This window comes from Ursus maritimus, unplaced genomic scaffold, assembly GCF_017311325.1.
Source record: "Ursus maritimus isolate PB19 unplaced genomic scaffold, ASM1731132v1 scaffold_22, whole genome shotgun sequence".
Lineage (NCBI taxonomy): Eukaryota > Metazoa > Chordata > Mammalia > Carnivora > Ursidae > Ursus > Ursus maritimus.
In genome coordinates, this window is record NW_024424675.1 from 18697964 (window position 1) to 18724886 (window position 26923).

General features: G+C 48.8%; 2 protein-coding genes across 3 annotated transcripts in view; one reads left to right on the forward strand and one right to left on the reverse strand.

Annotated features, from left to right (window-relative positions):
- Positions 1 to 4447, forward strand: part of RNF24 (ring finger protein 24) — a 69708-nt gene extending 65261 nt beyond the window's left edge. The window contains exons 5-6 of the mRNA XM_040638025.1: positions 3001 to 3080; positions 3811 to 4447. Coding sequence (XP_040493959.1) covers positions 3001 to 3080; positions 3811 to 3949 — 219 coding nt within the window. The 3' untranslated portion in view covers positions 3950 to 4447. The remainder of the gene's footprint in view (positions 1 to 3000; positions 3081 to 3810) is intronic.
- PANK2 (pantothenate kinase 2) overlaps positions 4129 to 26923 on the reverse strand; it is a 35015-nt gene continuing 12220 nt past the window's right edge. The window contains exons 2-8 of one of the 2 annotated variants that reach the window (XM_040638023.1): positions 25068 to 25420; positions 21256 to 21509; positions 19881 to 20057; positions 18132 to 18255; positions 16434 to 16559; positions 13045 to 13274; positions 4129 to 4262 (exon numbers count right to left, since the gene is read on the reverse strand). In XM_040638023.1, the coding sequence (XP_040493957.1) occupies positions 13224 to 13274; positions 16434 to 16559; positions 18132 to 18255; positions 19881 to 20057; positions 21256 to 21509; positions 25068 to 25420 (1085 nt within the window). In that variant the 3' untranslated portion in view covers positions 4129 to 4262; positions 13045 to 13223. Of the gene's footprint in view, positions 4263 to 7912; positions 13275 to 16433; positions 16560 to 18131; positions 18256 to 19880; positions 20058 to 21255; positions 21510 to 25067; positions 25421 to 26923 lie in introns of those variants that run through there. The other variant, XM_040638024.1, reaches the window with a different exon arrangement.

The following is a 26923-nucleotide window of genomic DNA, read 5'->3' on the forward strand; positions in this document are numbered from 1 at the left end:
TCTCTCTCTCTCTCTCTCTCTCTCTCTCAAACAAAAAGAATTAACTCCTTTTTAAAAAAAAATAAATAGCACCTCTAGCTTTCTTTTGATTAATTTTGCATGGCATGTCTTTTTCCATCTTTTTATTTTCAGTCTACCTATATAATTATATTTGAAGTGAGTTTTCTTATAGATAGCATAAGGTTGGGTTATGGTGGGTTCTTTTCCTTTAACCCACTCTGCCAGTCTTTGTTTTAATTGGTGTGTTTAGACCACTTACGTTTGAGGCAATTATTGATGTTTGGAATTAGATCTACCATTGTATTATTTGTCTTCTGCTTTTCCCTCTCTTTGTCATTCTCTTTCCCTATTCCTGCCTTCTTTGGGTTATTTGAACATTTTTAGTAATCCATTTTTATTTTTTAAAGATTTGTTCACTTATTCATTTAAGAGAGCACAAGAGAGCATGAGTGGGAGTAGGGGGTGGGCAGAGGGAGAGGGAGAAGCAGGCTCCCCACTGAGCAGAAACTCGATCCCAGGACCCTGGGATCATGACCTGAGCCAAAGGCAGACGCTCAACTGACGGAGCCACCCAGGCGCCCCTCAATTACTTGTTTAGAGCAACATTATTCCCAATAGCCAAAAGGTAGAAACAATCCAAGTACCATCAACATATGAATGGGTAAACAAATATGGTATATCCGTAATACTGTTTAGCCATAAAAATGAATAAACATGGATGAACGTTGAAGGCATCGTGCTAAGTAAAAGAAGGCAGACAAAAAGACCACATATTGTAAGACACCATTTCATGATTTCATTTCACTCTGGAAATGACCAGAATAGACAAATCCATCAAGACAGAAAATTGATTAGTGGTTGCCAGGGACTGGGAAGAAGGGAGAATGGGGAGTGACTGCTTGTGGGTGTGGGCTTTGGGGTTAGGGAATGAAATGTCCTGGAATTAGATAGTGGTGATGGTTGCACAATCCTGTGAATATACTAAAAACTGAATTGTATACTTTAAAGGGGTGAATATTATGTGAATTACATCTCCATTTTTAAAAAGGTATGGGAAGTTATACTGGAGAAGCAATCTTGTTGAAATACTGGAAAGTAAAACTGATTTGCAAAATAAGATCTGTAAAGTTGTAAAATTAGCTTGACCCTTCATGGAACTTCTGAGAAGTCAGATCTGAGGCTTTTCTCTTTGTGACTGCCCTTGGCTTCTGGTCACCTTTGGCACTTAATATGTCAGAATTTATCTTTTTTTTGTTTTCAGGTGGCTATGGTTTTAGAATTTGATTAAGAACATAATAGCATATTATAACCATTAATCATAACTCCATTTTGAAAAGGCTACAAATCTAACCTTAGATCCTAGAAAAATAAGCAAATTAAAATGAGTGGCTTGACCAACTTCTTGCCCTTTGGTAGGATCGGCACTGAATCTCCAGAAACAGAGCCGGCAGTCCTGACCCTCTTTCCTTCCCTGTGCTGGGAGGGAAGCTTAGTGGTTGAGGCCAGAGGGGCCTGTTCATATAGTCTGCGAGGTGGGAACATCATCCCCCTTTACAGATGGGAAGCTAAGGCCCAAAAAGACCACCCTCATGGCTGGAACTGCTGGTTCCTCATCTGTACCCACAGCTTGTTCTCAGCCTTCCTCCAGAAGTCAAAAATGGGCTTAAAAATAGTGCTCCCATCATGAAATTTAAATGTAAATAAAAACAACTAGCATTGGTAGACTGCCTTACCGCCTCCTCAGCCCTGCCCCTAGTCTGAACTGATGACGGTGGGGCAGGTAGTGTCCCCGCTTTACAGACGAAGAAACAGAGCTAGAGAGGCATCATATGGCAGAGGTCCCACAGCTAGTGGGTGTCTGAGCCAAGGCTAACTGTCCTGCCTTCTCCCCTGCTGTCTCCACAGTAATGCTGAGCCTAAGACAGTTACCCCTTTTCCTCCTCCTGTGAAGATCCTATCTGCTGTATACATGAGCCCCTGGAGAGCTCCCCAGAGAAGGGTGTAGGAAAACCAACATTCACAGCACTGGCCATGGGGCACCAAGAGCCACGTGTCCTGTCACATAACCTAAGACTGGGTTACATATTACAGGTTAAGATACAGGCAACAGGAAAGTCATGTCGACAGGATGGACAAGAAATGGTGATGGCTGAACCAGGATCCCTGGAGACGGCCAGGGAAGCAAGCAGGGGGGAGTTCAACCTTTGGGCAGCAGACAAGTAGTGCAGCAGCCATCAGTGCAACGGACCTGGGTCCCCAGCCAGGCCCGGCTACTCACCAAGGTGGTTATGGCTCTGAGCCTCTGTTTTCTCATCTGTAAAGTGGGCATATGCAATGATACTTGATGTCCCTGGGCACTAGTATGTGGTCGGAAGCCAGCATCTGGCTGTGACGGAGAAGGCCTCTTTCCAGGCAGTGGAGCCTAGCCACCTGTCAGAGAGTGATGCTAGCCCCATCTGTATATTTTCATAAGTTTAACTTCAGTGACTCTTCAGTAACTCTGTATATGATAGAAACACTGGTAGGACAGTGCCAAAGCAAGGGGCCCCGGAAACTATAAAAAGCATGTTACCACAGGCTGTGCCATGGTTCAGTTTCTACGTTATGAGAAAACCAAAGGAGAGCCCCCCTTAGGGGCTGTGCTGCCAAGCAGGCGTTCCCTGGGAAAATGAGCCCCTCACCCACCACAGGGAAATCGCAGTATACCCAGCCTGTCTACAGAGAGTAACCTCACTGAGACCCTCCTGATGCTCCGAAGTAAAGGAAGCTGCCTTTCGCTGTCTCTTCCTGTCTGTCCTCCTTCTTGAAGACGTGTGACAGGAAGAGCAGGAGACTCTTCTTCAGAAGACCTGGTCCATTCCAGTCTGTTTCTTTCACTTAAGGAGTCATGGGACCTTGTAAGTCCCTTCAAATGGCTGGCTTCAGGGGTCTGCACTTTACTTTGGGGCCTGCGAGAGTGCTTAGCAGACACTTTGCCTCATCTGTGAATTTGTCTTTCAGCTCTGCGCAGTTTGTCTAGAAGATTTCAAGCCTCGAGATGAGTTGGGCATTTGTCCATGTAAGCATGCCTTCCACAGAAAGTGAGTATTATTGGTATGGAATTATTTAAAGGGACCTGAGTTTGAGGCATATCGGCCAACTTGTGGACTTGGGGCAGTGCCAGACAAGCTTGACAGCTTTGATTGGTCTGTAAAGCAGAAAGTGGAATGTACCCTACAGGGTGAGGTGTGTGTCTGTGTCTATGTGTGTGAACGTGACATTGGGAGGGATCAGGACCAGGTGGAATGTGACCACCAGGCAGGACTTTGGGCAGAGAGCCAGAGAGGCCCACACCTCCTTAGAGCCCGGGCTATAAACAGCTACTTAACTGAAACTTTCCAACAAGGGCTTCTATTCCTAAAAACTTACTTTAATCAAAACCATCATTATTTTAAATCAAAATAAAGTTTGAATGTAAATGGTAGAGTCCATCTCCCATGCAGACATATTAATATTCCCCCTTCTTTCACAATTTTGTTTTTTATTTCTATTAAAAACTTTTATTTCTACTCCCCACGACCATCCTCAGTGTACTTCATTAACAAGTCATGGATAATTCAAGGATATAGCATGCTGACTGTGGTTTCTTAGTATCACCTTTTGGAAGACTAACGGCTGTGGTCCGCCTGCTGGTGGAGCTGCTTGGGACCTGAGTGTTCACACTGGCCCCTGGCTACGAGGGACAGAGGTGTTCAACCCATGAGGCATGTGGGCAGCAGGGGCCACGAGCATGGGACTGACCTCTTCCTGCTGTGTTGTCTCGCTTTGCAGGTGCCTTATTAAGTGGCTGGAGGTTCGGAAGGTGTGTCCACTGTGCAACATGCCAGTTCTGCAGCTGGCCCAGCTGCACAGTAAGCAGGACCGTGGACCCCCACAGGGACCCCTGCCCGGGGCAGAGAACATTGTATAGCTCCCCCAAGAATCAAACTGCTGCGGGATCCGATGCCCATGTGGAGCCAGGAGGAACACAAGCGGTCTCTGTGTCGGCTGCTCTACCTGGGGCACCAGCTGCCACTTCTTTGCCTCATGAAGATCTCGGGCCAGCACGGCTGGAAACGCAGACTTCTGGGTCTTGTGACAACCAAAGCACGCTGACACTACCCCATGCCAAGAGGAGTGGATGATGGATGAGCCTTCCGGTTATGTTCAAGAAATTTCATGAGGGTCTCTTGCTGACGCCATTACTCTGTCTCCCAGATACTTATCTCCATGTCAAGGTGAATCTTTATCAAGCAGAAGGGAAGATACACAGAACTGTTAGAGAAGGGAACTGAGGGCAGGTCTTTAAAGCCACTCCCCCACCCCCTGTGGACAGACGAGCTTCTATGCAGACCGTGCATGCCTTTGCAGCAGCAGACCCTCCCGGCAGCCCCTGAGCCAAGTAAAACCAGCGGTTACCTCAGCCGAAGCACGACTGGTTGCCAGTGATTGGTGAGGCAGTGCCAACAAGGCTTTTCACATTATGTTCCTTTGATAAGGTCATCTTGGAACCCAAGGGCTTTGGTTACCACAGAGCAGCGGTGCCCCTCGCCACCCCTTCTCCCTCAAGTTCACGACACTTGCTATCAAATCATCTAAAAACATTAGATGTGCTTGGGAAGGCCTGGTCAGAAGCCATTTCCTCTCATTTACCCCCTGACTTCCTAGTGAGCCCATGCTGTCCCTGTGTGACCCAGGGGGTCTCAGGGTGCTGCCCACGCAGTGTGGTTCCAGCACAGCTGCTAGTCTCAGCCCACTGCCTTGGTAAGGAGCTGCTGTGAGCCCCTCAGACGGCTCCCAAGGGGAACTCCTTCCTGAGAATGGCCAGTCCTCCCGGCCCTGCTGAGATGAGAGGATGCTGACCCCCTTGCCTCCCCCCTCCTTCCCTCTGTTCTCTTCCCTCTTACCCTGTTTCTACTTAAGAGAAAATGCCTGTCATTGACCTTTTAACAATTTAAAGCATCCCAAATAAGATCCTTATGTAATTCTGAAGCCGGGGATCCACTTGAGATTGTAAATAGTGTCAGGAAGCTCCCGCAGGCTGTTCACCCGACGGTGTGTGCCGCACTATTCAGACTTGAGATGAGTAATTCAAAGTGTCTTTATAGGAGAGAAATGCATGCTGCTCTTCAGTTTTCTGCCCAACTTTTCTAGAAATGACTCCATCTATTCAGATTCATGAATACTGTACAAATTAGCTATCTGAAGTGGCTTTGGGTCAGATAGAAAGTTCTTTTCCACAGCCCTCCTTTCCACCTCCTTCTGTCATAGGGTGGACTTCTCATCAACAGCTTTGCCTCTGCTCCATTCCGCAGGTGTGAATGGGACAGTTTCTCATTGGAAATGTGGTCTGCGTGGTATGGAGAGCCGATGGAGGAAGCTTTGCTACTCTGTTCACGGCATGTCTCCAGGGATTTTTTTCTGGAATCCAGCCTCTACCGTCTTAGAATGGGAGAGGGAACCTGTCCTTGGCTCAGGTGGCTGGGGCCAGAGGAGGAGGAAAATTCCCACTAGCCTAGGAAAGTGCTGGGCAGAATCCAGCTTGGAAAATTACAAATCCAGTTGGTCAGAATTGGCTGTTTCCTCTGTGTGACCTATTCATGGCACGCCAACTGGCTGCTGCTGAAACAGGGCAAGGAAGTGTGGGATATTTTTATATGAAAGCCTTAGCCTGTTGGGCATCCTTGAAAAGAACTTTTCGTGCGTTCCTACTTTCATGGTTTCTGCGTTCTGTGTTGGTAGCACAACGGAGTTGAATACTGCAAGCACCCAGTTTACAGTGAAAGGTTTCCAGTGACCAATGTCAGAAGTAAGCCTGCTTCTGGACTAGCCTCATTAGTGGCCAGCACCCACCATTTCCCATGGAATGGCTTTGGGACAGATCTCACCTTGTCGTTACGGGGTTCAAACAGGAAAGAAAATTTTTCCCCTCAGAGGAAGATTTCTCGTGCTCTAAACTGCAAATGATTTCAGTTCACAGCTTCCGCAGGATTGTAACTGGTCAGTTGCAGCCTTTTTCTGTCCCTGTGCGTCAGTATGAGGAGACCGCCCACGAGTCCGTGTGTGTAGGGAGGTAGAGGAGTTCATTTCCTGTATCGCAGGAAGCGCGAGCTGACCTGGTTGGCGCGTCACTCCGGCCGGTAGAGGATAGCTCAGGAATGCCGCACGCTCCGCCGGGCACCAGCCCCCACGAGGTACCACCTCCATGACCTCGGCACCTTGCGAATGCAGAGGGCTTTTTCAATGCAGTTCTTCCGCCAGGATGGGGCTGGGCGTGGAGTGGCGAATATTCCCTCTGCTCGCTCTCATCTCCTTTCTTGGCTCTGTTGTCTCACTGCAGCACGGCCAGCACCACGCACAGCAGTGGCCGCGACTCTTGGCAACACGGCCTGAATGCACTTGCTCCCCACATCTGGGTCCCCCTCCAGGGCTCTCTGCCGCACTGCCAAAACCGCAAGGCCAGGCCTTCACTTACATCTTCCTTTAATTCTGATTAAAACACAGTCTTCTGTGGACGAGGTTAAACCTCCATCTCGACATTTTTTTAAAGAATGAGTTAAGGACACCCTAATATTCTTGGCACAGGCTTACACTTTAGAGTGAGGCTACTCTAGCCACATCTGTCTTTCGTTGGTGAGTTGTTGGTGACCTTTTGTTAAATCTAGACACGTGGGGTCTTTGGTCTGTCTGCTCTTGGGCCACTGGCTGGTGACATGGAGGTTTTTTACTTTCTCTTAATGTGTCTTAAGCAGCTCAAAGATTGGATGTTACTTGTATGCTGTGGGTTAAAAGAAAATAACCGGGAACTCCATGGGCGGCTGCATCATTCTCTAGTTACTGCTAGGGGAGCAGCTGAATCCAGCTGGCTTTAGCAACAGGGAACAAAACCAGCCTGACTTGTTTCCTAAAGAGTAGGCATAAGGTATTGTCCTCTGTCACTTCTTTGCCACAGTGTGATTTGGTTGGGCCTGTCCCTAGCAGATAAGGTCCTCGTAGTCTGCACCCACCAAGGCAGGGAGCAGGACAAGACAGAAATGGCCAGGTGGGAGCAGATGGCCCACGGGAGGTCTGGGGTGAGGAATACAGGGAACATACCATCATTGCCAGATAGCTTGTTCTTGATAGGTCTTGACAAATGAAGATCCTTTTCCCCAGTGCCACGTCCCTTGGGCCCATCAGAATGATTTGCCCCTTTCCACAGCCCCACTTCAAAGCCTGTCACCTCCATGACCTGGTCCTGCTCTGCTAAGCTATTCTGAACAACTCTAATTCTCTGAAAGGCTGAGAATTACAAAATGAACAAGGGAAGCATCCCTAGAGCTCTGGACAGAAAAAGTGCTCAGTGATTCAAAATCACCCCTTGCCATTCACCAGCCGTGTGTCCTTATGCAAGTTAGCCTCTCAAAGCTGGTTTTCTTATCCCCCACCTAGGAATTGTAGTAACATCTTTGCTGGTTCTTGTGAGGACCAGCCACATCCAAAGCCTGGTGGGCAGTAGGCCTGGGGCCGTGGCAGCTTCTGATTATAGGCAGCATCCTGATGCAGGTCACGTGGGGCTCCTCTGTAGTCCAGGTAGCAACAGAACCTCAGCAGGAACTTCCTGAGGGACAGGGCTCCCCTGGGGTCTGGGTCCGCCCGGGTCCCTTCCTTTGCCTCTCCTGATCTTCCCCAGTCACCTCCGTGTACCTTTCCCACAGTGCTCCCCGAGCGCCATCGCGTAAGCTTCTGAGTAGGTAACCCCCTCACATAGCTCACGAATCATTGTCTTCCTTGCATCGTTGACCTGGCAAGCCCAACTTTATTAGCCCTTGAATGCCCACTTTTAGTTTGTTCCATGTAGATCCTTCCAGTGACCATTTACACATATGCAGGTGAATACACACATGTGTATGTATACACGTGTGCTTGTGTGTGTACATAATTTTTTTCTTTTCTTTTTTTTTTTTTTTTTTTTACTTTGTGATACCAGACAAGTATATCCAAGGAGCATTCCTATTCATGGGGGAAGAGCCATCCCAGAAGGCAGAGTATCTGTAAAAGGTGAGCCCATAATTGGGGGATGTCTTTGCAATCACATTCCTTTTTGAATAAGGCACTCTTTTTTATTGATTGCAGCAAACTGAACTTCTAGTTTTCCATACAAAGCAGAAACAGCAGTCCCTCCGTGGCCCTTACCACACAGGTGCTCAGATAATATGTGAGCACAACCGATTTCCAGACTCCTTCTGGTCTGTGACAGGACGCTCGAGAACAGGTCCTGCTCTGTTACTGACGGCAGCAGTGCAGGCCCCCGGTCCAGGTCCAGCAGCCTTTGCAGGGCCTGGACGAGCTACCCCCACCCCCACCCAACCCCATCTGATGGGGTGATGTCTGGCTACCACCGCCATGATTTCTTAGGCGAGCTCCTGTGTTTCTGAGGCAGGGGTTTGAGAAGCAGCAACAACTGAAGCCTGAGGCAGCCTCTGGTTTGGGGGACGGGGGGGCGATGTCTCAGCTGATGCTAAGCAGGTACGTAGGCAGGCTCCTCCAGGTGAACCGCAGATACACACACTTCAGTGTCCATGTTCAAGGCCATGCGCTCTGCTCCCTTTCCCGCCCCACTCTTTAGGCACACATTAAAAAGAAAATGCTTCCCACAGGATTTTCTCCTTTCGACCACAGAAATTACTCCACTAGTCATCTTTTCTTTAAAGAAAGAAAAAATGTCTTAAGTCCATTTTTGCCCCTGCAGGAGTTTATAAAGCTGCTTCCTCCGGGCAGCTCTGCGGGGAGGGGCATGGACTCCTGCCTCTTGGTCCTCGCCAGCCCCCCTGGCATCCTGCCTTCCCTTGGATTAAAAGTGCAGCTTGGGCCCCTAACCTAAAGCTTGACAGGAACTGTATGTGAAGCGCCACCTTTCTGTTACTTGAGTATCTCGTCCTGGGTTAGAATGTCTCCCGCATTAGCTATTATGAATTTTAAGTAAAAGAGATGAACGTGCCTCACTCTGCACTTGAAAACTGGAGTGGTTCTTTAGTGGAGATGAACGGAAGATCCCACGTGCCACGGAATGTGCTTCCATTTGAGTGAGACTATCAGGAGAAAAATGGGACTTGCTCAGTGTGTTCCCCTTTAGAGCCCAACTTGTTGCAAGATGCAAACAGTTTCATCCCACTTTTAGACCAAGCACCATACCCATCGCTTACCAATCCAGCACTCACTTTTGTGGCTCTCATCAGGGAGAACACCTACCCTGCTCCAGGGACATGGACCTCGAAGGTGGTCCCCCCCAGTGTCAAGGGACCTGTCGTAGCTTGATGGAGCTCCTCTCTGCTCCCTGTGCCAGCACGAGCCTGGCAGACCTGCGTCTAGGGCCAGCTGCACACTGTCCTTCCACGCACCCCTTCCCTTGCAGGCCCTGCCAGAGCGGGCGCGGCCGGGGTTAGGAAAGTCCCTCCTGACGAGGGCCCGGTCTTCCAAGAGCGTTCCTGATACTGTCGTCTCTGTGTTTCTTGACATCATTGCCCAGAAGGGGGTAGTTTAAGTCCTGTCGTTTATTTAGCCCACTGGGTTTTATTCACCAGATCTCAGATAACTCCCTCAAAAAAAAAAGGTTTATGAAATGCTGAGCTTCAGGTTTCATAGACGTGTTTGTACACTAAGAATTCTGCAGCAGAATATTTTTAAACATTCGCATTTTGTAAGCTATATTTTTGTATATTTAATTGCTATTTTAAAATTTTAATGCATTTTTGGCTAATTACTCCTGTTTTAAAAACAAAACATGCATGTAATTGACTTAAATGTAAATAAAAAGCAGGTTTTGAAAATACTTTGTATGGAGTATGTACCCTGCAACTCGGAGGGCCTGAGGTCACCTACACCCCACCTCAGCCTGCGTGGCGCGGGTTGGAGAGTCAAGGTGAGTGGCTGTGATCAAAGTGAGCTGGTCACCAGCAACGCGGGACTGTGACGAAGGGAGCTTCCGGCCTGCACCCTCCCACGGGCTGGGGCGTGGGGTCAAGGATGAGGACCGGAGCACCGGGTCCCAGTGAGGGAGAAAGAGGCCCAGGCCCCACCTGCCACCCTGGCCTCGGCACTGCGGATCCGGCTGGACACACCAGCGGGCTCGCCGACGTGGACACCGGCGCTCGGGGGTGGAGGTGGTGGGGCTGGCTCACGCCGCACGCCTCTAGCTGCATCGCAGACTGGGCAATACCAACTATATTACATTAAGAGAAAAAAACATCTCTTGCTCCAAAGTCGTCCGGTGGTGACTGCCATTTCTCCTCACTGGGACCCCCGCAGGTCAGCTTTGGCCCCACAGTTTGGGGGGGAAAAGGGCTTCCCTCAAGGCCATTCATGACCCTGCCACAAATCTGGACCATTTCTTGAACCTCCTCTGAACGCAGGTGCCCGGGGAGCTCCTCCTCCTCAGCGGCCTGGGCAGCGGCCCCCACCAGCCCCGTACGGGACCACTGTCTTTGCAGCCTGTTCCTTCTCTGCGCATCCTGTGACTGTTCTTCTCCCTCTGCCTTCCCGTCCACCAAACTCCCACCTAGATACACATCATTCTCAGGTCTGAGGTCTCCAATTAAACACATCCAGCTGCCCTCTGACGTCAAGACCACACAGTCCGAAACCAAGCCTCCCCAACAAGCCTGGGCACCCCCCGGAGACTCCCTCCCCCCTTGCCAGTCACCGCATCCCAGCACTCAGCCTGAGCCTTCATCTCCAATCTTGGTTTAGCCCCCCCAACACACACACCGTCTCCGGCAGCGGGGGGAGCCTCGGCTTCCTCAGGACGGGCAGCCGGGGAGGGACGCCGCCGAGAGACGGCAGACGTGCCCGTGGATGGGAGTTTATTTACATGCGCTTCACGCGCCAGAGGCAGTGCAGTGGCAGTAAACTGGGGTCAGGCTCAGGGAAGAGAATGTGTAGCGATGGCCTTAGGGACACTCAGGGGTGAGAGGGGAAGGCGGTCACTGCCTTGGGGCTACAGCTCGGACACGAGGGCTGGGAGGGGCACCACCTTAGAAACCCGCATCCAGGGCTGATGGCTGCTTAGGGAGGTGGGACCGCACCTGCATCCTGAGCAGCGGCAGCTGGCCACGCACAAGCGGCCTGGGAGGCAGCAGGAAAAGCAAGAGGGGCCTGCTGTGGCAGAACTGAAGAGGCCAGAAACGTCCGCTAGCCTTAGAAACAACGCACTGGTGACGGATCAGGCACCCTCCCAGCTAGTGACAGTGTGAGCTGAGCACAAAGCGCAGAGAAGTCACGGAGACAGCTGCTCGAGGACAGGAAGTGCTGCGTTCATAGAAGCGCGAGGTCAGTGCGACGCAGGAGAGGGGGCTCTGGCCCGCTCTAGCCGTGCAACCTCAGGCAGGCTTGTTCCTGCTGAACTGCAGGGTGAACAGAGCTGCAGTGAGGCCAGCTGCGTAAAGCACTGGTCTCAGCCTCGTGAGCACCGTCTAGGCAGGGGGAGAGCAGGGCACCCCCGGCACAGGGGCCCGGATCTCCTCCGAAGCGGGCTCCCTCCCTCCCTCCACTACCTTCTCTGGAGGGGAGCAAGCGGAGCAGGCCTGGGGCACAAGGGCTCCAGAAGCACAACTGTGTATCAGCGAGTGGGTAGTGACCCTGTCTCTGAAGGCCGTGGGGGCCGTGGGGGCCGTGGGGCCACCAGGCACATGTCTCAGGGCTGAGGGCTGAGGGATGAGATCAGAGGTGGCTGGGGCTGAGCGCCCCAAGCGCCACGAGCGGTGGCAGCAGCAGAGAAGCCGATCACCACCCAGGGGCCACAGGTCTCATCTCCACAGCGTCCCCCCAGCTCTGCTGCCTGCGCCAGGCTGGCAGCACCCAAAACCCACAGGCGCCCAGCTGCCTGAAGGGGTGGCCCCTGAGAAAGTGCTGCCACGTGCCTCTGCTGCCGCCACGCGGCCAACACAAGAGGTGCCAAGGGACCCGACCCTCCTCCCTTGGCGACCCAAGGGGCCCCGGGCCCTTCCGACCCTTGGAACCTTCCGGCCAGGTCCCCCTGCCCAGGCGCCAAGGAGGCTGCAGAGTCTTGGAGTTTCCTTCTGGTTCAAAGGCTGCTTTATACAGACCCTTCATCGCCTTCAACAGCGATGTGGGCACAAAAATACACAAAATAAAACGGTGCTCTATCTCCAAGGGGAAGGGTTTTTTAAGTTATTCTGTACAGCAAAAAGAAAACCTTCTAAGTCAATCTACCAAGACTCCATCTTCGAACCTCTCATCACGCTACCTTTGGAGCCTGCACATGCAGCCCTCACGCAGTCCTACCGGCCAGCCTGCCTGGCAATTTCTGGCAAGTAAAGACCCCAAGTGGGAGGGGAAGGCGGAAGTACCCCGCCCTGCTCCCCATGAGTTAATCAATGGACTTCAATTCCTCACTTTCTACCAGCCCAAAAAACCGAACTCTCCAATTCCATGAAAAGATGTCGATTCAAGAGGCCCCTTTGGTCTGGGTTTAGTCTTCCAGGTGGCATTTTTTCTGCTAGCTTAAATCACTTCAACAAAATTACCTCCCGCCCCCCAGGATATTCTGCCCAGGGTAGACTAAGCCCCATCTTTCCAAACAGACCTTCCCAGGACTGTTTGGTGTAGAGTAACCTGGAACTGCCCTTCCAAAAGTTGCTTAATTGCCAAGTTACAAATACAGAATTACTCTGCCCAATCAAGTTTGCAGATCCTTGAAATAAAACATGTTTTTCAGTATGTTCACACAAAAGGCTAAACTCACACCAGAGTTAATGCACAGGTGATGATCTCCAAGTCCATCTTGACAACATTGTGATTAGATTACAACATACAGTGCTTGCCTTACATCTAGCAAGTTCAACAGGACAGAAAACCACAGTCAGCTGAACACAGAACAGCTCTCCCCTGAAGTGGCTCCAGCAAGCGACACTGAATTTCAAAAATACATGGCAGGTGTGACAAAGCTGCACTGAGAGCAACCGCAACACAGCAGATCCAAACTGCCGCGGGCATGGTCCACTTTTTTATACATGTATCTTTCCTTACCGGTTACTAGTTTAGACTGAATTTTTTAGGATTTATCTTGAGGACTTAGAAAAATACACTTGTCCTTTCTTGCTTTGATTCGGGTAGTACACAATCATAAAACTGAATAAGTCTCTTAAAAAACAAAAGTTCACAGATCCCATTGTGGAATGTTCCAGGAACCCCTCCCCAGGTAACGATCAGGGGATCTTCAACAGCTCAAGGAGTGCTCCAACGGCTCCAAAATAACCCTGAAAAAAAAGTACACCAAAAATGAGAGCAATTTTCCTTAGACTTATTTAAATTACCATAAATATGATTACTACTATTAAAGCCAACAGCGCCCGTAATTCCTGACACCCATTCCTTGAGCACCCATTTTGCTGAGCCCAAGACCAGCGTGGGGGCAGAGAAGCTCTGAGGAGCTCCCAGGCTGGGGAGGAGGGTCGGATGTCCAAGACAGCCCGGCAGGTCAGCATGTGAGACCAAAGCCCGAGCTGAGGGCTGCAGGAGCTGGGGCCCACGGCGGCGCAGTGACGTCTGTAAGAGACCATAGCGGGGCTGTGTCCGGCAGGAGGGGGAAGCAGCAGAGGCCCGGAGCCTCTCCAGACAACTAAGGAATGAAGGGAGGATGGGACATAAGTGCAACGGAGCAGGAAGAGCTCGGACTGGGGGGCTGGTCGCACAGGGTGAGGGCCTAACTGGGCTGGCGATGGAAGGGAGAAGGAGAAGAGGGTGGGATGGACTCAGACCTGCCGAAGAAGGGGAAGAGGCCAGCAGGGAGGTTTAGGTCCTTCCCTCGCATCCGGTGACAGCGCCCCTGAGGACAGGGACACAGGAGCAAGAGATGTGGTGAGCAAGGAGGGCTTCCATTCGGCCCGTGTGAGGCTGAGGGGCCCCTAGCAGCCAAGCAGCCACACCAGGACGTAACTGGCTGCCTGGATCTGGAACAAGGCAGCCGTCAGGGCGGCACTGGCGGAGGCGGGCGGCAGAGGAGTGGACGAGAGGGTGCTAATGCGAGGGGAAGAGGGGGGCACGGTGGAAAAGCGCCACCTGCAGAACAGAGAGCCCGCACACGGGGCAGAGGCATGAGGCAGACAAGCGGCAGCTGAAGGAGGACAATGCTAGGCCAACTCCAGAGGGAAGTAGTCGAAGTCAAATACAACCAAGAACCAAGACAGTAAATCCCAAAAACAGAAAGAAAAAAAGGGCTGCATGTAACAGAAAATGAGAAAAACCCGCGCTGGTAGAAAGAGCGCGCCAGCGGGCATCAGAGCAGAGGGCAATCCTCCAGCGGTCGAGACCCCGTCACGGTCTCCCAAGGGTAATCCGTCAAGCACTTTCAAAAAGACAGAAATGACTGAAAAAGGAAAGTGGGAAGATCCTGAAAGACCTGCCCCCGACTGAGAAGGATGTGCTAGCAGTGTCTATCGTAAGTCACGAAGGTCCAGTCGGGCGCCCAAGGAAAACTACTCCAAGAAAAGTGGCCACACCCGAGAGAAGCTGAAGCCTCTCCTCTCACTCGGTTTCCTGGCCTTAAAAACAGGCAGCCGCACGATGTGGGTGATGAGAGGTCGCCAGCAACCGCAGGGGCCACCCGGCTGAACAGGAGGAGGGGACGCTGAGGGACCCCGCCACCAGACGCCAGAGGACTGACTCCCGGGGGTTCAGCTGGCTATCCACTTTGTTTTCCGTGGCGTTCTGAACAGCAAAAGAAGAGATGAAGTTAACCATTCAATGAGCTCCCCTGAAGATCCAGAACCCACCAGCAAGTAGAAGATGCCAACTGTCACAAGCTACCAGAGGCTACGACGAGAACAGTAAACAAAGCTGACAGGAACGCACACAAAGCTTTCACGGTAGTTAAAGTGACTTCAGGGTGAGAGCGCGAGGGGATTTCAAGACGCAGGGAGACCAAGCTGCCCAAGTTCCACGAGCGCAGCGGTGACGCTCGAGTCGGAGGCCGGACGCAACGGCAAGAGGAAGCAGGGCCAGCGGTCAGAGCCGGCGGAAAATGAGGTCAGGCGGCAGGAAGGATGACAGGTTGTCCAACCAAGACTCCATAAAGCGTTCAAACCGTAACTGTTACGGTGTGAAGATTTAAAAAAAGCTAACCTAAGAAATGAGTCTCCACGTTCCACCTAGAAAAGGGTTTCAAGAGGTAGAAACGGAGCAGGAGGAAAGTTATACTACGATGTGACACGAAAGAGGGTTTCTTTTTATTCTAACATAAAGCAAAATAAAACTGGTCAAAGATCACAAAAAGTAAGATATAGATAAAAGATATAAGAAACTTAACGATAATTTGGTACCGATTTATTGATAACGTGAAAAGTAAGAAAAGCCTTAAGGGTACAGCCGTACAAAGGGGCAGGCGAGAGGCCAGAGCGCGCTGAAGGCCAGCACACAGAGCCGTAGCGCCCCCCGGCGGCCGGAAGCGCGGCCGAGGAACAGAAGTCTAGCAGCGGCCCACGCTGTGCGCCTTACCCTTACACAAGGGCACGCGGCCCATTTACTCAACTAAAAACTTAATAAGATAAACTTAAAATATTAGATGACCAAATTTTAAGCTTTTTCAAAAGGGGAATTTGTGCACTTTGAATTTTAACTATGAACTTAAGCCACTTAGAAAGGAAAAAGAGCAACTTTGGGGGAAAAAGCCACCTGTGTAGCGCTTCGAATCGTATTCTGTCAATTCCTATAAATACCCTTAAAGTAAACGTGCACAAACAATTCTGAAAAATGTTCATGATAACACTATTTAAAATCCAGCAACACTAAAAATAGTTCAACTACCCCACAACCAAGGGGACAGAAGAGAAGTCCCCCTCCACAGCTATGGTTCTATTTTTTCCCCAAGCTGGAAAAACAGTAAAGCACTTTACCATATAGGATATCAGGCTCAGCAATTCAAAGAGTCTCTTCCGTTTTGTCCTTTCTAGCCTGTCTAGGTGTTAAGTTCTTATAACAGTGTGGCTCTAATCTTAATACGTTTTTGTTGGTTTTAGAACACACATCTTAAATAAGCGGCACGTGAACTGGAGCAATACATAAAAACTGACATCAAAAGGAAAAAAGCAGAACCCAGAGTAAATGCATTTACAAAATGAGCGTAATGGGGAAAATAAAAAGGATGGTTTGGAAAAGCACATAACCTTAGAAATAGAGGTGTTCACCAAGATTTCTTAAAAATTGCTGAATCTCACAATTAAATTAACCAGAAATTTCCCTTGCATTAAATCAGGTCTAAATAGCTTTTGAACATTACAATCAAAGTTAAACCCGCTGTCATTCTTTCACAAAAAAATAGGAACTGCAGCCCACTTCAACGTGTACTTCAAGTTCCAATGCAGTGGGGACTGCATGCCCTTTACGTTCGTAACATTATCGCAAGAAGTCAGTCCGCTTACCTCGTGTTCCGAAAAAAGTGCTTTCAACTGCCCCTTGGACCAATAATCCAAAGCATATGCCAAAAGTCGCATGGCGATCGTATTAATTCTCAAGAAATTTCCAACAAATACCACCTGGTTAATGTTCTGAGCACATCAAAAAAAGGCAATTAGTTTTCATCTTAACTTCTGTCCTCTCGTAAAAGCTACCCCAAACAGAGCACCATGTGCAACTTGACTGCTGAGCAAAAAATAAAATAAACTATACATTTAATTGAGTTGGCCAAGGCCACTTAAATTTGAACCCAGAAAACTCTGGACTGACCCGCTTCAAACCATGCCGGAAAATGTCACAAGAGAAAACAAATTAGGAAAACCATTTGTATTAAATAGGACAAACAATAACTGTTATTAAAGTAGAAGTTTTATACAGAAAAGTTAAAAAAAAGTAAGACCCCAATTCAAAGAAGGAAAGTGACACTTATTTGCAAATTATACAAGAAATATAACAGGAAAAAAATTCAACCCCACCAGCAAAGAAAGCATTTAAACCTATTAAAAGTTAGCAGAACAACTGAAATTCCACCCCCAGCAACGAGCCAAGTTATGGTAACACTGACCCACTCACTCAACGCTAGAGATCTGCGCCAGGACAGCCCTTGTGAAAGCGCCTTGGCAATAATACCCACCAAACTCCTAAGCACGGTGGTATTCTCCAGAGGAGAAACCTCGCTCCAGAGTAAGTCCCTTCTCAGGAATAAAATTCAACCAAAGAAAAGCTTCACACTTAAAAACGCCTCCCCGCAGAGCGATCCGTGGCAAGCTACCAGATGCCCAGCTCCAGGCGATTTATGATCCAAAACCAAATCAAACATACAGCGGTGCCGTTCGAAGTATCGAAATAAAAACTCTGACATGGTATACACACGCACACCAACTAACAGATCTTCAAGTAAGGACAGGAAAGGAGCATGCGATAAAGGAAACAGTAACTTTAACATATTCGAATGAAGCATGTTTTTAATTACTTGATGCTGATACAGTATCTTTTTAGTTAAAAACGAGACAATCTTTTGGTACCTTTCAAAGTCTCCTTTTTAAGCCACATGCCTACAGCACCTCTCCCAGAGGACTGTAAACAGCACCGCGTGAGTAGGCACGCGCGGCAGAGCTGCACCCCGGGCCCCGGGAAGGCCGTTCTCGGCTCTTTCATAGCCCTGTACAATGCTGCTTGACCCGAATGCTACAAGGCAGCACTGTAAAGAAGCTGAAAGCACAGAGACAGCTGGGCGGCGGGGAGGGCGGGCGCTCCTGGGCCGCCCCGTCTTCTCCGGCGGCAGCGGCTTCCTCCACAGGCCTTCCCGGGCCGCAGGGCTCCGCGGGGCGCACGGGGCCTCGTCCGTTGCTCTCCATCACCGCCGCCCACAGCGCCCGCCACCGAGCTCTGCCTGCCTTCCGGCCTCCCCCCGTCTCCCCGAAAGATGCACTTTTACTTCGAGAGACTGGCAATACTTATCTTCACTGAGAAAACAAAGAACAGAAACCCTCAGTGAAGAGGAGGCTCCGCGTGCAGAGCTCCCCCTTCCCGGGGCAGCGCCTGCAGCCCGCACAGCCACGCCGACGCACCGTCCGCACCAGACGGACGTCGCACACCAGCGGAGGCCCCTGGTACGTTCCGTACTCTCCTCAGAGCATCTAAAGAACTGCGCGTGCCCTTACTTCATTGAGGGCGCACATTCTTGCTATCGAGCCGATGTTGTTGGTGATGGTGATGAGGGTGGCTCTGGCCAGGTCCTCCTTACTGACCGCCTCTCGCTTCTCCTTGCTCATCATGTTCCCAAAGCTGGAAGGGAAAGAAAACACCCAGATGCTGAACCAAAGGCGACACAGACAACAGAACTTACACGTTCCTCTACTAACGTAAATGTGACTTTTAGGGCTACATTGTTCAAATCTTCAAACTTTCTATTCCAAAATAACAGAGCGGCTGCTCAAAGAGAAACAAACCCCGAAGCAAGCCCGCAGCCTCTCCCCGCGGCTTCCGCTGAAACCTAGCCTCGATGACGGACCTTCACACGTCCGCTCAGGATCTCATCGGACCCGCTCTAAGGCACCACCACGCCTTCTGCAGCCAGGGCCAGTTCCAGAAAGGCAGCTCTACGAGCAACTCCTTCCCAAGGGCACCGCCATCCCGCTCGGCTGCGTGGTCACGCTCTGTCTGGGAAACTGCTTCATCGGAGCAAAGCAAAAGCGCAGACGTGCAGTCCCAGAGTAAACTGCTTAAGAGTTTCAGATTTCCCTAGAAGATAGAGTACTTCAAAGTACCTGACCAGCAGAACTGCTACGTTAACAACTGTGAGCGGAACACACGTCCGCTCAGACACGGAAGTGATCAATCATGTGCAAGTGCCGCAAACTCAGAATGGACACACACAGCATTACGAAGTCCCCAAAACTAGTCCACAAGCATGCACACGTGTGGTCCTTTCCCTGTGAGGAAAAATCACGTGTCCCAATACACAGAAAACCATTCTTTTTTCTAAACAATCCGGAAATGAAAGTTAAAAAACAATCCCAGGGGCGCCTGGGTGGCTCAGTCGATTGAGCATCTGCCTTCGGCTCAGGTCACGATCCCAGGGTCCTGGGACGGCTGTGTCGGGCTCCCTGCTCAGGGGGGGTCTGCTTCTCCCTCACTTCTGCGCCGCCGCCCCCCGCCCCCCGCTCGTGCTCTCTCTCAAATGAATAAAATCTTAAAAATAAAAAATAAAAAACTTCCTTTACAACAGCATCAAAGAGAATAAAATACTTAGAAATATATTTAACAAAAGTAGTATAACAACTGTACACTGAAAACTACCATAAAACATCGGTGAAAGAAAAGCAAAACTCTCAATAAATGGAAAGACATTCTATCTTAGATCAGAAGACTTGGTAATGTTAAGATGGCAACACTTCCCAACATGAGCTACAAATTCAACACAATCCCGACCAAAATCCCAGCTGCCTTTTTTGCAGCCGCTGACAAGGTGATCCTAACAGTCACCAGCAGATTCAAAGTGCTGACTCCCGCTGCCGCACGGATGCACCTTAAAAACATGCTGAGTGGAAAGCAGCCAGTCACCAAAATCTCATACTGCAGGACCCCATACATATGAAGTGTCCAGAACAGGCAAATCTATAGACAGAAAATATATTCGTGTTTACCAAGGACTGAGGTGGGGGGTGAGGAATCACAGCTAACGGACGGAAGGTTTCTTTCCAGGGTAATGAAAACGTACTGAAATTAGATCATGGTGATGACTCTGCAATTTGGTAAATACATATACTAAAAACCACTAAATTTCACTTTAAACAGGTGACTTTATAGTATGTAAATTATAGAGCAATAAAAGCTGTTTAAAAGGAAAAAGATACACCCAATATTTAATATCTTATTCCTGACTTTCAGAGAAAACACACCCCCCTTACCTTGATGCCACGGCCCAGCCCGGCAGTCCAAACCTCTCATAGTCCCCTCCATAAATGTCTCGAACTAGTTTATCCACTTTGGTGCTATCTCCACGAGATGCCATTTCAAGAGCTTCTTCAAAAGTGGTACAGCCAGTAAGAAGACAGCAGAGACCAAAAAAAGTTCCTCCTCCAAGACTGATTAAAAACAAACAACACAGTATTAACAACATTTTAAAACTAAGAACAGGAAGGTAATATTTATGAACCCAAAAGCACATTCATACAACAACCCACTCCCCCAACCCAATCATGCAGACGCCACTGGCAGGCAAGTCTGTGGAAAGATAAAAAACAAGATGCCTGATATATACCTTGATACGTATTCACGTGAGCCAACGAGCAAAATGGCAAAACACAGGGCCCGCGACCCCAGCGCAGCCTGAGCGCGAGGACCTTGAGGCGCAGACCCACCCGCCACATCCAGGCCACACTAGCACCTCCCTTCCTTTGTCTCTCCAAACCCCTGCTCACCCTGCTTCAGCAGCGCCACCCCACGAAGAACTCGTTCATTAACGTGTTTCTCTCCCAAAATTACTCACCTCATTTTTTGATTCACACCTGTTTAAACAAACTTGTCTACCCCAATCCCCAGCTCCTTGTTTTGCCTCAAGTGATCCCTAATCCTTAAACCACAACATACTCCTTCTTGCCTGCCACCTCTCCTCCCTTCTCAGCCTGCCCTCCCTCAATCATCTGCCTGTTGCTCAGTACCTCACCTTCTAGATCTCAGACCACCCCGCGGGTGGGTGCGCGCCTGGTATGCATAAAATCTACGCCGGGGCGCCTGGGTGGCTCAGTCCGTTAAGTGTCTGCCTTTAGCTCAGGTCATGATCTCAGGGTCCTGGGACTGAGCCCCCTATCGGGCTCCCTGCTCAGCAGGGAGTCTGCTTCTCTCTCTCTCCCTCTGGCCCTCCCCACCGCTCGTTCTCTCTCAAATAAATAAAATCTCTTAAAAAAAAAAAATCTAGGCCAGTTTCAAAGCTGGGATCTTGCCTTGCCTTGTCCTTACAGACATCACCGGCAGCTTTGGTGACCTAAGTACGCGCACGCCATATACTACCTGACGGCAGGGACTGGGCTCAACGAGTCTGCCAATGAGACAGTTTATGGAACTATGATAATGAAATCCTGAGCAATACAGGTTAAAGAAAAGTAGGTCACGATACCAGAATGTTCAAAGAGAAACTATTTGTTTGCCTAATCCCAGAAAGAAATGTTTTTCACATAATTTAAACAGATCCTTAAAAGTGTACTTATATGCAATACCTGAAAACTCACTTTTAACCCATCATGATATCAAGAATAAACAAAAACTTTTATATAAAAGACCTACCTGGTACCCGTGACCCGCTTGTAATTATCTTTGGAATATACTGCTAAAATGCTAACCCCAGAGCCAATGTTCACCAGAAGCAGAGGGTATGGATTTTTCAAATCAAACGGTAACTTCTGACATTTTTCAGCATCAGCAGGATTTTCAAAGTAATAGCACTGTGACCGTCCATTGAATCCAACTGAGTCAATGTATAAAATTCCTTTTACTAAACAATCTAGTTCATCAAGTTTGCAAAGCTGAAGGTCACCTATCTGTAATGAAATAAAAATGTATTCAGACTTTTTAACAGACCAAACAAATAAAAACTCCACTTAATAAGGCACCCCTCTCCATTAAACAAAGCACAGAAGTGCTCACAGAAGTGGATTATTCATGCATGATTCACAGAACAGGCCTGCAGACAACACACATCGGGACAGACCAACGAGACAGACCCACCCCCACCCCACTTACAAACGGCCTTCACCACCGGAGCCTGACGCCCAGACCCAAGCAAAGGACGAGAGGTCTACACACAGGGAGCACAGGGACCGGGAGCTGGAGGACAGGAGCGATCACAGCCTGATCTGAAAGCCAACTCCAAGAAATTCAAGTGACTCACACACCTGGGGACACATGGCAGGAGCCACAAGGACTCCAATGTGTCCCCTCCAGAAGACCCTCTACGGGGCTCCGGAGCAGTACCAAAGCGGCCACACTTTACTATCAACGAACAGGCGTCAGAGGGCCGCAAGTGTCCAAGCAGAAGGCAAGATTTTTCACTGAACTGATGACGGCCCCTGGAGGCTGGGAAGGTTTTAGCAGTATCAAGATTTACAACGGTGTTGTCAATTTCATCCATTTAAATAATAAAGGAATGCTTATTCATATTAGGGAGCGCTGTGCAGCAATTAAGAGTGAAGAAGACCTTCAATTAAGAACTGAAGTGGAAAGAACTCCGGGACATGTTATCAGTCACAAAAGCAAGTAGAAAAACATTCGTAAAGACCCTACCTGCCTGCTTCTGGAGACAAGTTTATAGGCACATGTACGGGTCATACACAGTCGCGCACAGAGAACTAGGAAGATACGTCAGCTTCTAACAGTGGTGACTGGAGAGATGGCAGAAAGAAACCCCCACTTCACTCCCTGGACTTCTAACCCACGTGAACGTTTACCAGCGCGGACCCTCCGGATATGTGCAAAGGGAAAACTGCCTCAACCCGCTTAAAGCACCGATTTCTACTTAAACCCAGATCTAGCCCTGCAAGTTCTCCCCCTTCAATTCTACTCTCACTTGATTACATTTACCCTCAGTTTATTCAGATCCACAGCAGAGAGGGGAGTTAATAGGTACCTTCATCTTAACCCTTAATGAATCACTAAGTAAGAATATGAAATTATTCCTGTGACCGAACCCAAGCTCCTGCAGGATTCATCACTGTCCCTACTGTACCCGCTCGTGCCCTCCCTGCGATCATGAATTCAAAACCGACTTTCCACTTCGAGCTTTTCATTTCATCACTTTCCACTGTGGTCTACTGGAGCCCAAGCACTTGGTCTCCTTTTTTTTCCTATAATTTTTTCCTTTTCTTTCCTATAACTCCTGTCATCCTGAAGTGTCCTGCTAATTCCTAATGAATCCCCGCCTCTAAATGAAAGATGACTGAAGGCACAGCTAACTTCACAGCAGTGTATGTGCTGGGCCAACAAGCAAACCCAGGACGTTCGGAAATCTGAGTTGCATTAAAAAAGCAACAGGGTGAACTCAGTATTTAAAAAAATATTTCACTGTGGCTTATAAAATACTAGTTACTCCAAATGCAGAAACAGCATTGACAGTAATCTCATTTTCCTACAATTTCCAAGGACAGCACTGGTGCACACACTGAGAAACCCCGACAGCCTAAGAACCAATTCTCGAAGTCTAAAATCCACTTTGCACCCTCCCCTTGAATTACCACACAATGCTAAACCTCTGACAACCACCGCAATGATTTTCGAATATGTTCCAAAGGGCATCTCTATAGGGTCCTGGAAAAAAGATTTTCTCTGTTACCTATCACTTACGATCCAGAGTCCACTATGAAGCTTCCACAAAGGAGGGGACCATCTCTCCTCCAGCTACACTTCCCCTTTACTCACGGGTGGAAGGGAAGCCACTGAAAACCAACAACCAAAAGAAATTCAAGCAAAGAATAGACACTTGTTTAAAAAAATTCATGTCAATTCTATTTCATGATTATGGTCAGTGATCAGAGAAAGGAGACAGAAGACAAAGAAAGAGGATAAGGTCACCAACCATACAATGACACATGGAGAAAAAAAAGGCAGAGTGACAAAGGCAGAGGCAGAATCTCTAGAACAACACTCTCACTCGTGCATTAAAAACATGGTCACTGAAGATATTTTCAGTCTACACTGCACGCTGAACGGTCCAGGTCTTGGCCAACTCACTTGTCCACTCTCCCACCTACCCCACCCCCAGCCCACCTCAACGGACCTAGCCTCGGTGTTCACTAAATGAAAACAAAAGTAGGTACCCCCTGGCACTCCCCAGTGTCCACACGTGACTCAGACACTCCTACAACGAGCACCCGACTTATCAGAAGGCGTCCGGGGAGAGGAGGCTCCACTGTTAACCATTTCCAACTGGTCCTGAGACTGAAAAGCCACTGCTTTGGACCAGAGTTCCTTGTTTTTTTTAAATAGTAAACTTGCCAAGAAACAACTGAGGGGGACAGGAGAAATTATGTGGTAGATGAAACAGGAAACGATTTTACAACATGAAATGACATTTTTAAAAATTATTTTTCTTAAATTTATTTGTTTTTTTTTAAAGGCATTATTTTTATTTATCTGAGAGAGAGAGAGAGAGAGAGAGAACACGAGTGGGGGCGGGGAGAGGGAGAAGCAGACTTCCCGCTGAGCAAGGAGCCCGACTCGGGGCTCAATCCCAGCACCCCAGAATCATGACCTGAGCCAAAGGCAGATGCTTAACCAAATGAGCCACCCAAGCACCCTATTTTACTTTTTTTTAAGTAGGCTCCACGCCCAGCATGGGGTTTGAATTCACCACCCTGAGATCCAAGAGTCGCATATTCCACCAACTAAGCCAGCCAAGCGCCCCCAAATTATTTTTCAATCTCATTGTTCAAGAGGGTTTTTTTTATAGTAATCTCTACACCCAACATGGGGCTCAAACTCACAACCCCAAGAACAAGAGTTGCGTGCTCTTCCAGCTGAGCCAGCCAGACGCCCCTCACTGTTTAAGGTTCAACAACCCGCTCCTCATAGGCAGCCCCTCAGTCCGCTTATCACGGCTTCGCTATTGTTCCCACACGAGAAGAACAAAACGCTACGCTTTCAGGGGCTGAGCCTCATCAACTTACCTGAACTGGGCAAAAAGTAAACTCTACAACAACCTCTAGACCGCTAACTCCTGACCACCCCTCACTTACATCTACCTAAGCTTCATCAGACTCAAGAAAATTCAAGTTCCATTAGAAACAGAAATGAGCCCACCACTTCCTACTGGTATTATCTTTAACAATCAGATGACCAGCGTGCCTGGGTGCCTCAGCTGACTGAGTGCCCAACTCCTGGCTCCTGCTCACGTCGTGATCTCACGGGTCACAGGTCGTGGGATCAAGAGCCCCATGTCAGGCTCTGTGCTCAGCGGGGAATCTGCCTGAAGATTCTCTCCCCCTCTCCCTCTGCCCCTACTCCACACACGCCCACACACCCACTTGCTCCTCTCTCTCAAATAAATAAATCTTTAAAAAATAATCAGATTACCACATGTTGTATATAAGCTAAAACATACATACTGTGAGAAAATCCTGCTCAAATTTGTACGCTCCACCCCCAGTGGCACAAAAGACAGTGTGGAGACTCGAGAAGTTCTTATCTCTGCCCATCTGAATGAAAGCAGGCATGTCATGAGTGGGAAAGCGGATGAAGTGCAGATTGCCCTTGCGTCCACACAGCGTCAGGTCCTTCAGCTCCAGGTGCACGTCCCGAATACCTGTGGACCCATAAGCCACGTTGGAGGTCAGGTACTTCCGAATGCTTTTAAGACTTTCCACCTCTTCCTCTTCTTCTTCAGCAGTGATGTCTTTGGGTTCAAAATAAACCAGCTTGACCAGGGTTCCACCAATATCCAAGCCAAACCACGGAAAAACTAAATGGAAAGAAAAAAAAAAGTCAGAACAACTTTTTTCTGAAAACTAAACACGTACGTACTGGTTTAGAACCTAGCCATACCTTGAGGTTTCCAAGGACTATAAATACAAAAAGGGATTTGGGAAAAGAAATAGGATTCTGATTTGGAAACACATCTTTAAAAAAAAAAAATCAGAATACAACCCAACTCAACCCTCTTATACAGATAAGCCCAAACTACACTATGAAATATTAAAAAACAACAAATTGACTACCTATGAACCTCAACTCTGGGCTGGGGGCGGGGGGGAGATTGAGAATGAAAATCTACATCCTTCCCCTTGGCTTAAAGAAGAAATGTTGAGGGGCGCCTGGGTGGCTCAGTCAGTTAAGCATCCTTCTTCGGCTCAGGTCATGATCTCAGAGTCCTGGGATCAAGTCCCGCATCGGGCTGGGATCAAGTCCCACATCCCTGCTCAACAGGGAGCCTGCTTCTCCCGCTCCCTCTGTTTGTTCCCTCTCTCTCTCTCTCTGATAAATAAAATTGAAAGAAAGGAAGGAAGGGAGGGAGGGAGGGAGGGAGGGAGGGAGGGAGGGAGGAAGGAGAAATGCTGGAACTTTTCAGAGCTCCAGTTTAGTACGCAAACTAGGGGTAAAGGAAATTCCCAACCCATGAAACATGTAAGCTCCAGTGGTCAATTTGTCCCTCAAAACCTGAGGTCCCCAAAACAAAAGGTTTCAAAGGACTTTAATGGATAGGCATTTCAGAGTTATATCTGTTCCCAAAATATCCTTCCAAAAAAACGGCCTCAGGTGATCGGATGAAGACGGACTACACAGACGGGCAGGCCTTGCCCTCCCAGCTTAGATCACAGAAATGACTAAAGGTAGAGATGTACTGATATATTATTTTTCAAAATGGTTCTGGGAAACAAGAAATGATATGATCAGCAGAACTAGGTTGACAGAGGCAGTAACTGTCCAAAAACCTCAAAAGAAGAATGCTATAAAAACTGGGAGTAGCTATGAACACTGAGAGCGCACAGGGGAGCTCCACCAAGCTGTAGAGAGGGGCAGCTGCCCCGGGGCTACAGGAGCAGGCTCCGGGGGTCATGGGTGACCGGACAGGGAATGCATCTGGCGCAACTGCACAGACCAACCACCTTCCCACCTCCACCCTCCCCGCTCCATCCCCGCTGAGGCCAAGTCTTCAACTAAACACAGGTGCGTAAGCCAAAGAGTCAGGATGGCACCCAAGCATCTACTATCTACCATCACTCAGAAGAAATGAGGAGCCCCCACACCTGGCCATATATCCCTACAATCCATCCTGAGAGGTTGGTAAAGACACACCGCATCCACTGACAGAACAGCAATCCTCAACATAGAGATGATCACTTTACAAATTAGAATCACCAAAAGGGAAATCTATGCCACAAAAATGAGAAAATAAACATCTGAAGAAAGAGTTGCAGGAACAAACAGGAGACTTAAAAATAATCAAAAATATCCTCAGAGGTAA